At 45.2% G+C, this 15,354-nt stretch overlaps 2 protein-coding genes across 7 annotated transcripts in view; one reads left to right on the top strand and one right to left on the bottom strand.

Annotated features, from left to right (window-relative positions):
* Positions 1 to 15,354, top strand: part of FGGY (FGGY carbohydrate kinase domain containing) — a 327,630-nt gene that overhangs the window by 18,794 nt on the left and 293,482 nt on the right. For 2 of the 6 annotated variants that reach the window (XM_049807619.1, XM_049807618.1), the window contains exons 1-2: positions 9,352 to 9,431; positions 15,190 to 15,325. The gene's annotated coding sequence lies outside the window, so the exon portion shown is untranslated. The other 4 variants (XM_049807622.1, XM_049807623.1, XM_049807620.1 and 1 more) reach the window with 4 other exon arrangements.
* JUN (Jun proto-oncogene, AP-1 transcription factor subunit) lies at positions 7,024 to 9,190 on the bottom strand. The gene has a single exon (XM_049807628.1). The coding sequence runs from the start codon at positions 8,633 to 8,635 to the stop codon at positions 7,691 to 7,693; it is 945 nt and encodes a 314-aa protein (XP_049663585.1). The 5' UTR covers positions 8,636 to 9,190; the 3' UTR covers positions 7,024 to 7,690.

Genomic DNA, 15,354 nt, shown 5'->3' with positions numbered 1-15,354 from the left:
AAACACCACAGTTAAAGCCACTTGAGGTCATGCAGCAAGACCCCAAGTTGTATCAAAAAAGTAAGACTGTGCCTGCTTGTGTACCTGTTAAAGAGCTAGAGCTATGTAACTTTCTCACGAAAATAATAGTCTGAGGCTAAGCAAATTCCTGATAAAAAGTCTATTGGCACAAAATGTTCTGCCCTTGCTCATTTTCTTTCTTTCTTTCTTTCTTTCTTTCTTTCTGCTCTGGAGCTTCTGACATCCCTGTTTCCCAACATAAGAAGATACTACGATTTTTAAACATGTTTTCTTTCCAATATTTATCAGTGGCCTGGTTTCCAAACCTGATATATCCAGCATCTTTAGGACTTGTGCTACTTTTTGGTAACTGTCAATCGGCATTGTGAGAAAGAATCAAATCTGTCAACTTTATTGTTACTTTTCCAAAATTACACAGAAGCAAAAGCTGTCAGTAGTTGTGAAGCTTAGTCAGGGGCACTTCCCTTAATACACTAAGCTTAGGTGGTTTTGGAAGTGCAGAAGTGGGAAATAAAATTCAGAAGTCTCTAAACAAGCTAATGTATTAAAAGCACAGATAAATCTGCACAGAGAAAAGCAGCCTGCTTTTTCACAGGTCACAGCCCTGAAAACTGATGCAGTGGGAAATTAGAGAGACATGTGCTGCTACCTGCGGTGCTGCACTGGAAAGATACTGGTTAGAAATCTCTGCTTCAAGGAGAAGGAACCTGGGCAAAGACCACTAACTTCTGCTTATATTCCATCATTTACAGAAGGAAACTTTGATGTTAACTTTTCGAGTGTTAGCTTTGGTCAGTAACTTTGTTGCAGACTAACTGTAAACTCTTATACTGTCAGTGCTGAAGTCAGCTATACTTACTGTATAGCTTTACATAGTTCATATGTAATTTTGCATATAAAAGCACTTTCTTAAGTAATTAGAATATATATATTTAGAAATGCTTTATCTGGTTCAGTCAGGAAGCAGGGAGAACGGACAATCTGTATGATAGTAAAGCCAAACAAGAAAACTAGAGAATTTGGGTTCTTTTTCTCCCATTCAGGTATTTGGGTCAGACACTTGGTGATTATTTAGCATGATAAAGATCATATCTTGGTCCGGGCCCTGAGACACCACTGGAGGGTTCATTTTAAGTCTTGTTTTCAATGACTTCTTGTAAGGAGTTCTGAACAGTTAATGTTCGGGGATACCTTAGTGTTTGTATAGGGGAAAAAAGACTGTACATTATGAGTATGATGCAGTAGAGTAAAACTTTGCATATGGAAATTTGTTCATCACTAACACGTGGTGGATGTTTGCAGAACTTTTCTGTTTAGTAAAAGTAAGTGTCTCCTGATTCTAATCAGGAATCATTACACCCTGGTTTCATGCTATCTGACTAGAGGCTCCTAAGTTAAAAAAAAGTAGACTGCTGAGACATAGGCACTTCCAATTAGCAATTTAGTTTACCCAAATCTCTCTCTGAAGAGGCCTGTGCTTTTCTGTTAACCATAAGGAGAACCCATGGTGCCTCCTAACCTAGATGACTTACTTAGGTGTCAGAAGTTTAAACTGAATAAATCCTGAGCTATATCTTTAAAGTGTTATGGCTTCTTTTAAAAAGGAACTTTTCGTGTTCGACTTCTCATGGTTAAAATAAAACAACTAGAGCTTGCAAGGTGGGTGCAGCAGCTTAGAATTTTTATGACTGTTAAAAGTTCTAAAACTACTTTTGGACACAAATGAAAATGAACTTTTAATAGTTGTCAAGGCGCTTTGATTTGCAGTCACAGAGAGCTCAGCATCTTTGAGAATCACATCACTTGAAATAGGTAGGCTCCAATTTTGGTACTGCTAGGCCATGCTTTTAAACCTACTAGTAATCTATTCAGTGGAGATGCAAAACTTCTTAAGTTATCTCTTTTCAATGAGAGTGCTATATGAATGGCTTTGTGAGTTTGAATAGCAACATTCGTTGGATTATGCCTGCATCGTGCATGTTTTCATAACCTGTCATCTGAGACATAAAAGGCATGAGAAGAGCAGACATTTAAAAGTTATGCCCACTAATTCATCATCGTGAATGAGAATTCAGAAAAATAGCCATGGACGCTCGGTTTTGAACCCTTAGTGTCCTCTGAAATAACTGTGGTTATCCTATGATTAAAATGGTGCAGGATCTCCCTACTCGTTGCAGTGATTATTTAAAGAGTTCAGGGAAGCTGTTAAAATTAATCTTTTTTCAGTATGTTTGCATGATAGCGGGTTTCATCTGAAGACTTTTCTGGCTACTGTGCCATCTGAGCAAAAGCTCCTGTTGTAGGCATCTGTGCAGCCTGTTCCAGGACTCCTTGCTTTTGAGCTCCATCTGCTGGAATTGTGTCCCGTTTCCTCACATCTTTGGTGTTAGCATGCTGCCAGGTTTCACAGGAATTGGTTTTAATTTAAAGGGAATAAGGAACAAAGTTCACAGTTCAGAGGAGTTTCTAGAAAGTCACTGGTCCTTTTGTTTAAGGAATCAACCTAAAGAGTGCTTGGAGAATACAAGGCTCAAAACACAAAATAATTGTGAGACTGAGGAAAAGAAATATTAGTTCTTCCTCCACCTCTGTTTATAGAGTTAATTTCTAGGTATTTTATAGAGACTTGGATTAATCAGGTTAGAACCTATGAAGTTCTATATGAGATTTCAAAAATAGGTTACTCATTTTTCTGAGTTAGGTTTTTGTTTTGTTTTCCCCTAATGTCTGTTGTTACTCTGTAACTAAGAAAATTAGCAGTGTTTTCAGTATTTAATTAACTTTTTAAAAAGCCATTCTTCCCCATTGTAACTGTGTTTCTAGTATTTCAGAATATTTAAGGACAGAAGGGACCATGATGAATGTCTAATTTGATTTTTGTAGTTCCATTGTTCCTTAACAAAAATGTACTGCAAGGAATAATGTGCAAAATTGGAGAAGAGGGCCCTGCTGTGCAAAACCACTCTAAAACTGTTTAAGTAGTCAGAGGCTTTCACGGTAAATTATATGATGACTTGCTACAAGTTTTCTTTGTAAGAAGCACCATTCTCTGTTCAGAGGATATATTAGAATGTTCATGTCAACAATAACGTATATGTGTAGAATTAGGATTGCCACCAGTCCTTGGGTGCAGACACTGGTGTTGGCAGTGCACGTAATTCTAAAGAACAAGCACTTTTCTGGAAGAATTACCTTCTCAAAAAGCAAACCACCCACATTTTGAATTTTCCTTTTCTTTAGTTGGAAGGCTAATACTACCTTGCTTCCCCTGTCCCTAATGCTAGATGTTACTAAGGTATATTCTGTTTCATAATGGGTTTGTGTATATGGTAATTTCAAATATTATTTCCTTGCTGTCCATCTGCCTCTTAGCAATATTTTGTGTTCACTTATGATGTTTGCAACTTTTTTTTTTTTTTCTACACAGCAAACTTTGCCTAAACTGGTTTTAGTTTCTTGATGTGGGTAACTATATGCTGTTATACCTAAGTCTTGGGAATAGGGGTAGAGAGGAAGAGATGCAGAACAGAGAAAGTGCTAGGCTTGATATTAAAGATAAGCATTCTTTTTTTTTTTTTTTCCAGTTCTGCCTTATACTTCTCATGGACATGGTACACCACACCCCGTGGTGTACTCCACAGATGCCCAAGCTTGTTCCAGCCTGAGCTGGTCCATCTGCCTCCGCAGCCTATTCAGTAATGCTGCCCGGGCTAATAACCCCAGAGCCTGGGTCAGGGCTATTCACTCAGGCAGAGCACTGTGCTGTTCCAGCTATGTAACTTCCAATTTTGCCACTGGTTTAGGCTCCACAGTCCACCGTGCAAGTGTCCTTATGTGCTGTGTGATACTAGATAAATGATGTAAGCCTGCTCTGCAGTAACCCAGGTGCCTGTGAGTTAGATCGTTTGCTTCCTGTGGTTGTGGGGATAAGATCATTAATGCATATACAGCAATGTACTTCATTGAAAAGCCTATTTACTTTTTCAGAAAGTAATTATTATAATGGATTTCTTAGGCTTCTGCATGGGACAAAACTGTCAGTCATTTTTCACATAGCTTTGGAGAGATACTGTCTGTATTTCCTGACAGCTACCTATAAAATGGAAAGATAGCTAAGGCATCTCTTGGTCACCAGACTTCATTGTTAAATGGGTATGAGCTGCCTTATGCTGATGTTTAAAGTGCCATGTTTTGAGGTCCATATTTTTTAGACCTACAGAGAGGTAGGCAAGTGAAGGATCAGGACTCTAATAGTAACTGCTACTGTGTTCTGAGATTGAAACTGGCTGGTATGTAAGTCTTCCACACTGTAGAGTAAGTTACATTGTTACTGTTATTTCTGTAATGACAGGTACTTTGGATTTAAAATTAATTCAGTGAGTAATCATGGTCAAGTCCCCCTTGTAGCTCACTTCTTTTCATGAGATAGAATTGTGAGGGTTTGGTTGGGTTTAGTACAGACCCAAATTCTAATTAGTATTTCTGTGTCCCAAACATGTTGTTCTGATTAGAGGCTCTTTGCCTAGGCATTTCTGTGTAGCCTGCCCTGTTTGAAACCCTGCCTTTTTCTGACTTCACTTCCTGAATCCGTTGACAACACTCACAGCCAAACAAAATACATGTTCACAATGCTGTTATTTGCAAAATATTCCCTTGTGAGTACAGCTGGGGCAACAAAAAGAGAGTTTCTCTCTGAATCTCAAAGAGAACTGACTATTCCTTATGGAAGTAAGGCACATAGTGCATTAGGCAATTTTAATCTCAGCAGTTAGTAAGTAAGTGTTAAAACTCCGGATTTCACCACATACAAATGCACGCACGTCTTTCATTACAGTTGTGCGTATTGATCACTGAGTGATCTAGTAGTATACTGAGTGCTGACTTTTAATCTATGCTGAAGTGAACCAGATAGCAACAGGCTCATAGCCTGCCACAGTGTTTACAAAACAGATGGAGGTGGAGGGAATATAAACTTATTTTGCCCTGTCTTAGGCCTCATCCTCAAACAAGATATGGGACCGAAGAAAGGGTTCATCTACATCGCCCCTCTGGCACTAAAACCCACCTTCTTCAAGGGTAGATTCTCTGCCTGGACGCCAGCACCTCCTGAGCTGGACCGAGTCAAGTAACTTGTGTCACAGAGACCAACCCATCAGAGGATGCCCACCTAACAACCAGTGCTATTACTCAGTAACTTTTTTGCCTGTGCTACAGAATGTCGTACTTGAGAGAGAAAACACATAACTGCAATGCTAAATGTCTGTGTGTGCGTCTTAGGATAGGGTGGAGCAGACTGTCACTCAGCTGTATTTAATTAACATAGTATTTTATATAATGTATTTATTTTTTACGTAATTAGGTGATTAAGCAAAATGCTTGCTAGTAACATCCATTCCATAACCCAGCACTGTTGAGAGTTAAACATGCACCTTTGCAGGTAATTAATCTCCTTGCCCTGCTTATTTTGCTAGTTGGCACTTGCTAAATCCCTGTAAAACCACACCCAGCAGTGCTGTGTATTATCCCTCTGCTGTCTATTCCTACATATGGTCAAAATCAACTTACCTTCCGGGTTGCTGACATCAGCAAAATGTACTCTTGGCAAACTACAGTATCCTCCTAGTAACCCTTTGTTTGGTTGGTGTTGTTACAATTCTATTCCTCCGACAGCAGCAAACACCATCTAAACAGTGCCTACCTTGACACTTGTAGTATGATGTGGAAGGAGATTACCATATTATCATATTTTAAACATTAAAACAAGCCCTAATATGATAAAATGCATATAAGAGGGGGGGGAAGATACGAGGAAAAATACTTCTATGATTCCTGTAAGGAACTGACCCACAGTAGTTGCAAGTTTCAGGGTATCATGTTGGTAACAGTAAAGGCATATATATCCAATTATCTAGTCATCTTGTGAAGTGACCTTAAACAAGACTGTCACTTCAGTTACAATTATGCTTATTCCTGTTTTAAGGAAAGACATTTTTAAGACTGCCTGCTCTAAAAAGTTAGCATTCACTAATAATGAATTTCTAATATTTTATGGCTGTATTTTGATAGCATCTATTTCCTCTTAGCTGTTTGGCAAGCAGGAAAACATCTGGTCTCCCTTCAAATATATGCTTATTAAACTGAGTTGGGTACAGCATTGAAAATCCTGGTATAATAATTGTTCTTCCCCCTCTCTCCCCCCCCCCCATGAGTTAAGTAGCAAGCTTCTAAGGTATATATATTTATATTGCCATTGTACTAAACCCCAAGACTACTATTTTATAAAAAACACATGGGAAGTGCCAGAGAAGTTGCTATTTTCAGCAAGTTGCTGAAAACAAGCAACAGGAGTTGCTGTTTTTCAGCAAGTTGCTCTTCTCATTTCCCACTAGGTTCAGTTTTCTCAGCTTTTCTGTTGCTAAAAAGTTTAGAACCCCTAGTGACACCCAAAAGGGAAAGGATTTCAAGATAGGAAAAGGGTTATAAAAGTATTTTACTGTTGACAGCAGCACTGTCGTAAATATTAACAAACAAGGATCACCTCCTACTTAGGAACACAGGAATAAAGGTGAAGGTTTTTATTTTTGAAGTCTACAGCATATTTTGTTTTTTTTAACTACAACCGCTTGCCTTATCATCTTGAGGGCATTAGTTTAATAAAAAGCATGTCAGATTAAGTAGCCAGTTGCTCCAATTACGGAGCAGTTTCATACATTGGCTTTCTAGCCCTCTACAGCCTGCTTGAAGTTAGCCATCTAAACTGGGCCACTAGAATATGGCAGGCAAGCTAGTCAGGTTACAACTGGGAACTACAACTTCAGAACAACTCAAAAAGTCGTTTTAGTTCGGTGATGAGGATCCAGCTTCTCCCTCTCCTTCTCACATGGTCTCCCGGACATGCCTGTAGTTACAGAGTACATCTAACATAATCGCTACCCTTTAGAGTTCAGCATAAAGGGCATTTTCCCAGCTCAGGTAGTAGCAAAAAAAAGTGTGAGGGGGAAATGCATTTTAATTATTTTATTTTTCTTAAATATAATAGAACCTTCTAGATTTTTTCCAGAAACAGAAACATTAAAAAATTATACTTTATTACAAATGGTAAACTCAGAGTGCTAAAAAAAAGCCTCTTATTTACAAACAATACTGGGCAGCGCCCAAATAAACAACATAAAAATAACTTACAAAGTCATGAAGTAGTTTATTGACATTAATCAACTTTCATAAAATAAAATAAAAAAAGATATGTACATACACAATTTACTTGAAGGCAGGCAGAATAGTTCTTTTTTGTTTATCAGCCTCCCACAAACCTCCCTCCCACTTTTTTTTTTCTTAAGTAATACTACATAAAGCAATCTACAGTTTCTATTGCAGTTTAACCTTTAATACTGAATGATCATCGAATGTTAGGTCCATGCAGGTCTTGGTCAATGTTAAACGAAGATCTGACATCTCATCTGAGCAGGAACAGCACTTCTCGGAGCAGTGCTGGCTGCTTCACTACGAACTCAAGCTGAAGGCTTGCCAGTCTTTCCACACATGCGCTTTGCAGAGCACAGGCAGGACTCAGCCTTTCAGCTCTTACCCATTAGCTTTACGCATCTGCCACTTTTGGTTTGTTGTTTTAGTTATACCACAATATCACAGTTCTCGTTCAAGACAAGTCTCTTCAAAACGTTTGCAACTGTTGTGTTAGCATTAGCTGGCACCCGCTGTTGACATGGTTCATGACCTTCTGCTTAAGCTGTGCAACCTGTTCTCTGAGCATGTTGGCAGTGGATGCCAGCTCTGAGTTCTGGGCTTTCAAAGTTTTCACTTTTTCTTCCAACCTGGCAATCCTTTCCAACTTCCTTTTCCGGCATTTGGATGCCGCAATTCTGTTTCTCATGCGTTTTCTCTCGGCTTTGATTCTCTCCTGCGACTCCATGTCGATGGGGGACAGGGGAGGGGTTTCCCCTGGCATTTCAGGTACAGTCTGAGGCTCTTCTTTCAAAGCCTGAAGCCTGGGATGCTGCACGGGCATCTGGGGGTTTATGTGATGCTGAGGCGCGTAGCCCATGTTGTTCGCGTTGTAGTTGGGTGCGGAGTTGAGCGCGTTGGGGTTGAAGTTGCTGAGGTTGGCGTACACCGGGGGCTCGCTGTGCAAATTCGTGTTGAAGCTGCTGTTGCCGGCCATGGAGGACACAGGTGCCATGCCGCTGTTAACAGGTTGAGCGGCGGAGGTAACGCTGGGCATGGTGTTCTGGTTGTGCAGTTCCGCCAGGGCTCTGACAAAGCCTTCCGCGAACCCCTCTTGCTCGTCGGTAACGTTTTTGGGGCAGAGGAACTGCGTCGGGGTCGGCGTGGTGGTGATTAACCCGTTGCTGGACTGGATGATGAGCCGCTCCAGTTCAGGCGAGGCCAGTTTCAGGAGTCCCACGTCGGGGGAGGTGAGGATGTCGGCGTTCTTGTTCCTCAGGTGCGGCTTCAGGTTGCTGGATGGGTCGGACAGGTTCAGCGTCATGTTCTGCTTCAGCACTTTGGCGTTATTATATCCATACCCGCCGCTCTCCGGCGGCACGAAGCTGGCGTTCAGGGCATCCTCGTAGAAAGTAGGCTCCATCTTTGCACTCATAGAACAGAGTCCGCGGAGTGGCGCCGGGAGCTGCGGCAGCGCGGAGAAGCTTGCCCGGCCGCCGCTTGCGCCCCGCTCCGCTCGGCCACCCCAACCCTCCCGGCCGCGCAGGGAGAGAGAGGTTGGGGGTGGGGGGGTGGGGGGGTGGGGAGGAAGGAGAAAGCAGAGCCTTACTTCTCGCCGGGGCGCGGAGGGTCCTCCCGGCGCGGGCCGGGCCCGCGGTCCCTACCGCCGCCGCGCTGAGAGTCCGCCTGGCCTGGCGGGGCGGCGCGGGGCTTCGGCGGGGCGCCTGGCCGCCCTCCTCCTCCTCCTCCTCCTCCTTCCTTCTCCTGCCGCGGGGCCGGGACGCTGCCGCCGCAAGTTGCCGCGAGTACTCTTCTCCCCGCCTTCCCGCGCGCCCTCCCCGGCTCCGCGCTGCTGCTGTGCTGGCCGCGGCCGCGCTGTGCCTGCTCCGCTCGCCTCCACCCGGCGGCCGGAGTCGCGCTGCTGGCGCTGCTGCTGCTGCTGCTGCCGCCTGCCCGCGCTCTCGCGCTCTCTCTCTCTCTCTTTCTCTCTCTCTCTCTCCCGCCCGCCCCGCGCTCTGAGCCCGCTCCCGGCGTGGAGCCCTTCACTTATCAGCGACCGGGAGCCCGCTAAAAATAGCCCATGATGTCACCCCGCGGGCTCCCCATTGGCTGCCGCCGCCTCTCCCGGGGGAGGCGGGCCGCTGGCCCGGCCCGGTGCATATCAGCCGGTCGCCATGGCCACCCCGCCCCTAGAAGCTTCTCAGCGCCGGCGCGGGGCCTTGTGGGATGAGGTAATGCTGGCGGCGGCTCGGGGCATTGTGGGCTGACGTATTGTTTTTGAATATCTGGTTACCGCGTCCAGAGCGCGAGCGGGGTTGGCCGCCGGCGGCGCCTCCTTAACGGCCACGTACCAACCGCCCGCCGGAGGGGGCGGGGGCGCCGCCGCTCAGCCCGCCCCCCTCCTTCCCTCCCTCCCCCGCGCCGTTGCGGCCGTCGCCCGCAAACCGTCGCCTCTCCCTGGTTGTTTTCGCGTCCGTTTGTTTATTTGTCGGCCGGTCCCCGCGGCGGGTTTCGGCCCGCGGTGTGTGTGTGTGTGTGTGTGTGTGCGTCGTCGTCCCCGTCCTCCCCCCCCCCCCCTCCTTCCGCCGGTGGTACAACCCTTCAGGTGGCGCTTCGGGGGAGGCCTCACGTGATTTCCCCTCCTCGCCGCCGTCCCGCCGCCCGTGCGGCTTCCAGGCAGGGCCGGGAGGGGGGGGGGGGGTGGGGGGGAGGTGGGTGGTGCTTTGGCCGCGGCGGCCGCGCGCGAGGTCCAGGGCGGGCACTCAACCGCCGCGGGGCGGCCCCCGCCCACGCGCCCGCCGCGCTCCCCGCCGGGGACGCGCCCGCCCCGCCGAGGGGCCCAGCGCCTCCCGTCCCCTCCCGTCCCGTCCTCTCCCCGCCGGCCGGGCGTGCCTGGGGCTGGCGGCGGCCGAGGCCTCGCCCTCCGTCCGCCTTACAGACGGGGCCGGCGGCGGCGGCTCTCGGGGGAGCCCCCGCCGTGCGGTGAAGGGCGTCCCGGCTCCCGGAGCCGCCCTCCGGCCGTGGGGGCGGGGGGGGGGGTTGGGGTGCTGAGGGGGGGCCCGTGGGCCGCCCCGCTCAGCCCCCGCGGGGGGGTGAGGGTTTCGTCCCGTACCGCCTGATCGCCGCGGGGGTGTACGCGAGGGGACGGTTTTGGCGTTCCAGCGATCGCGGGTGTGGGCTCCCGATCTCAAAAACGTGCCAGGATAACGCTGGGGGGGGGTGTAAAACCTGACAGGAGAATGCCTGCTTCCAGATGGGTTTCTCCAAACTCGTCCTCCAAGGGGAGGGGACAGCGACGGCCTAATTTTAGAAAGAGTGCCCTGATATTACTGTGGAAGTACAGGTTAGTCGGGAGGGAAAATAAAGGCTGGAACCGAAGGATCCGAGTCGAGGGGAAAAAAGTCTGTGCTGGCACGTTCACCTCGCAGCAACAGATGGGTGATCTCTGGTTCGCCCTAACCGCTCTACGCGGAGCGTGGCACGCATCGGCACAGCGCGTAGCCCTGGTAAAAGCGTATGCCCTACTGCCTGGATTCATTTTCCTTACCGTCCCTCTCCTCACCTTGCCCCGCACACACCCTTCTGGCTGGGAGGTGTGAATTCGTGACCGCTGACGGGCAGCTACCTCTGGAATACAGCGCAGCAGCTATCTGAGGACAGGCGGTGACAATGCGGGGTAGGACAGGGACTGAAGGGTTGTACTGTTGGTATCACGTTGCCAACAGTGCAACAAGTGCTCCTTATGCTTGCCACGTAAAGCTGTTACCTGTAGGGTGGTCCGGCTTTTTATGTCAGCGAAGAACTCGGTCTGTCAGGTTCAATCACTTTTTGCGATAGTGAAGGTGACAAACTTATGTCTAGGTTTGAAAATACACTTTCAGATTCTCCGGTGCTATTTTTTCCTAGACATAATGACATAATTACTGGTTACAGTATAGGAAGCAACAATGAAGCAAACAGAAACACAACCAGCTGTGAAAGAAAAGTGAAGGTCTAGCTCCCTTGTTTGAAGTTGTTGATTTTTTTTTTTTTTTTTTCCCTTCTCCATTTTCCCCTGGTGTTCCCACCTGACTTCATTTGACCATGTGGAGGGCACTGGCGTTGCTTTGTATGCTAACTGGAATTATGCAGATAATTCATGCACTTCATTGTACGTTTGTGTTAACAGTCCATGGCACAAAATATGAAGTTTTGGCCAGGAAGCGGGGGGGCGTGGGGGGGTGTCACTGTATGCTGTTGGTATACACACAACCTTCATGTAGGCAGCATCTGTCTGCAGGTAACTCAAACTACTCAACTGCTGCTGTAGCTTCAGCTGCAAATAGTTTAGCCAAACAGCAGTAAGTTATTGCATAGGCATAAGAAAATCTCTGAAATTCATTAATGCAGTGAATGCTAGAAGCAGGTGTTTAACTCCTTTTTAATCTTTACGTATAAGATAAATAGAGGCCAGCGACTGACTCTTCTGGCGCAAGAGCCAAGGGGCATTAAATGAAACTGGCAGGTTCAGAATAAACCAGAGAAACATCTTCACAGAGTTGTAGTTAAGCTGTGGAACTCCTTGGCAAGAGTGCCGAGTGAACTGAGGGCTTTTAAAGTGACTACATGAATTCACAGAAGAGAGATCCCTTAAGGGCTATCGAATGCAGTTTGTCTCTGGCTCTGGAAATCCCAAAGCTGCAAATGGCTTGTGCCTGGGTGAGCACCCCGAGGCAAAACCTCTGTGTGCGTGCCCTGGTTTTGTGTCCCTCTCCAGGTATCCACTCCTGGCTCCTGTCAAGAGATAGGGTATCTAGTTGGACCTGATGTGGCCGTGCTTGCTGCGTTAAAACTCCCCCCAGATAGTCCATAAATGATCTGTCTCTGTCATGTCAGCGTGCAGTTTTAATGTTTATAAAGGGCTTGTCTATGCAAGGAGGAAATTCTAGAGAAATGCAAGACGTGAATTTTAAGTAGTTTGCCATGTGGAGGTTTTTATTGCAAGATAAGAATTATCTTAAAATTAAGCTAAAAGGGGCTTTTTTTCTGGTTACGTAGGAAGCCACGCAAATAATTTGCTTTAGTCAGTTTTCTGTATAGACAAATAATACTAATTAAGTTTGTTCTGATTAATTGTTGACATATTGGTTAGAGTTTTGCTGTTTTGATTTATCTTTTGGGTTTTTTTCTGCATGTTTCTTTTGTCCTAGAAAGCCAAGTTCAGACTACAGGGAGCATGTAGCTTTAACCACTCTATTTAATACATATTTGTATAACCTGGAAAACTGTGCCTTTACAGTCTGTCCAGTTCAGCCCCACTGATATCAATGCAAGTTTTTCATTAGCTTCAGTGAGTGTTGGATCGGGCTGGAGGGATTCATTTAAAGTCCTTTAATTTCTTTTTTTTTCTTTTCTTTTTTTTTTACCCTCCACCCATTTTAGTTTTGTACTTCCTTCCTTTTACAGAGGTGGAGTTTCAGGACTAGACATTCCAGTTTGCCAGAGACGTGTTGCTACTGAGGCCTGTAGCTATGGGGGACACCCATCAGTCCACTCATTATCTTAATTGCTACTCACTTAGAGGTTATTTGGTCGAGGCTGGCAAGAGACAGTCAAGCTGGTCATAAAGGTTGTGCATAGCAGGAGCGCTCTGAAATCAAAGACAAATGCTCTTTGCTGCTCCGAGGGGATTTTCTACCTAATTCGGGACCGACTGGTGAGTGGGTGCTTACGGAGGTCTCAGCTTAGATTTCAGCCGAGTGCCCCGAGTTCACCACCCGAGACTCATGGAGTGCCACAGATCAGAAGCGGGCCCCGTGAATAGAGAGACAGTGATCCTTTGTGGCCGTTAGCCAAGGAGCTGGGAATTTTGGTGGCTATGCCCTGATTTATTAAAAAGCTATTACTTTTGGGGTTCCCCCCCCCCCCCCCCGCCTTTCCTGATGTCCTTAAGTAAATATTCCTTTAGTAGTATGAAAGAACACTTACCGACCCATTTATAAACCATAGCCATTTACATGTCTCAATAAACTAACTTGTGGGTAGGGATTGGAAATGAACTATACATCTCTGTTGCTGTGAGAGGCAGATGCTTTGAGCAGCAGTAATGCAGATTTTGATTTATAAAGTTCTCCAATCAATACAAGACTGACTGAGGCAATCAGATAATCTGAATAATTAAATGGCTTTTCAGGGCCAAATTAAAATTTCTTATACATACCACATCCATCTAAATTATATTTGGTGTCCAGGAATAAATGGGTTTGTTGTTTTGTTTCACTCCTGTATCACAAATGCTTTTGGCTTATTTCTAGACCATTTGGGGGAAAAAAAAAAAAAGAAAAAAGGTTAAATGACAGTTTCTGCTCTTTTATATTGGCAACAGTGCTTGCAGAAAGAAAATGCTTGTTTCCGTACAGTTTTTCTTTAAACTTAGATATATTACACCATCTTGCTTTTACCCCTCACCAGAGATGTTTCCACAATATTTTATTATATAATTACTTTTATTGCACAGATTTATTTTTTTTCTCACTTCATGCTTTCAAATGTGATATCCTGCTTCACTTCTGCATGAAGTGAATAAGAGTGGGAATTACTGGGTCTTCTCATGCAGCATTTCACTTGCTTAAGGAATTACTATGGAGTGGGTTTCCCCAACTGAGGGAGACAAGAGTTTGAAGTCAGAAGGAGCAAGTATTTTTTCTTTTATTTACTATATCAGAGCACAGTAAAAGAAGCTGGGAGTGAGAGGGCACAAGGAACCGAGTTTCCTTAGGCTAAGTGGAAGTAAAATAATTCACAAGTACTCCTGCTCCCACCTCCTCCCCCATTCCTCAAGGTGTGTTTTCATAGTTGGTTTAAGTCCACCTAAGTCTGCAGTGCAGCAGAGGTGTGGCAAAGAGGTGCCACCTCATCCACCCCCAGCTTCCATGGCCTCTCCTTTTGCTCTTTGCTCCCACTAGGGCTCATGTGGCCAGGTAGAGATCCAGGAACTGAATCTGGCTGAAAGCTGAGCTGAAATAAAAAAAATAATAAATAAATAAAAAATCAGTATTTGAGGATACAAGGGAGGAGCGGGAACGGACAGGCTGGGAGAAGAGTGGGACTCACAGCTTGAAGTGAAAGACCCTGGAACCAGATCTGTACAAGAAGACCAAAAGCTAGTCTTGAGCTAGTCTTCAGTTTGCACATGAAAAATGCTCCTCAGAACTATAGGCACTTGTGAATGAATATCGTGTCCATCTCCTCCACCCTCAATTAGTCATCGCATAACCAAGCTATACGCATTTAGTCCTTTTCATCTTTCTTCTTGTCAAGCCCTTTAGCCTGTCCCCCTCACCTACTCATCCCACCAATCATTTTAATTAATCTCTGAATTTCTTTGAAACTAATAGTTTGTGGAATGGAGGAAAATGAGTAGGTTAGAGAGACAAGATTCTGAATGATGGAGGTGGGGCAAAGTTAGGAGACTTTGCAAGACCTGTTGGGTTACCTCTGGGGCAGGACAGCAACACTGGCTGTAAACACAGAGAAAAACTGCAGAAGTAAGGGAGGAACCACTAAAAACATTTTCCATTTTCTTAAGAATGCTGCCTGAGCAATTCAAACCCTGGATGTTTATGTGCAGCAACATATGAATGAAAGATTTGATATGATTGTCTCTAAAGTGGATAGGATGATCTTCTCTTTACCCAATATTTAGTTACACTTGATTTCTCACTATTATTTTTCCTGTTCCCAGCTAGCTTTATAGAGGATTTCAATAGTCACCACAAGTGTTCAGAAATATATGTTCAAATAAGTAATGAACTATATATTTTTTAATTCAAACAACTGTATGTATTCTGTAATTTTTCATCAAAAACCTGACCAAGTAGAAGTTAACTACATTGTCTAGAGATGAGTCTGAAAGGAACCCTGGGGCCTTGCTCCCCATGCTTTTTAGGATGTTACAGATCTATATGTCACACCATTAATGTCTCTGTGTTCATTATTTCTATACCATAGTATAGCTGGTGCTCCGAGAAATAGAGAATCCGGCAAAGTTCCTGTCCTGTGGAGCTGACCGTCGGAAAAATCCTCTACACACAAAGAAGGCTGGCAGAATAGCAGCTGATCCTCAGTGGGAGCTCAAAGAGCGAAGGTAAGCAGTAGAGGAGGCACTGGAGGACG

The sequence above is a fragment of the Accipiter gentilis genome, chromosome 8 (genome assembly GCF_929443795.1).
Source record: "Accipiter gentilis chromosome 8, bAccGen1.1, whole genome shotgun sequence".
NCBI lineage: Eukaryota > Metazoa > Chordata > Aves > Accipitriformes > Accipitridae > Astur > Astur gentilis.
The sequence above is the reverse complement of the archived record's forward strand: the minus strand, read 5'-3'. Positions and strand labels throughout refer to the sequence as shown.

Bases quoted from the DNA above. Each gene is read 5' to 3' on its own strand.
- JUN (XM_049807628.1), bottom strand. From the start codon at position 8,635: ATGAGTGCAAAGATGGAGCCTACTTTCTACGAGGATGCCCTGAACGCC.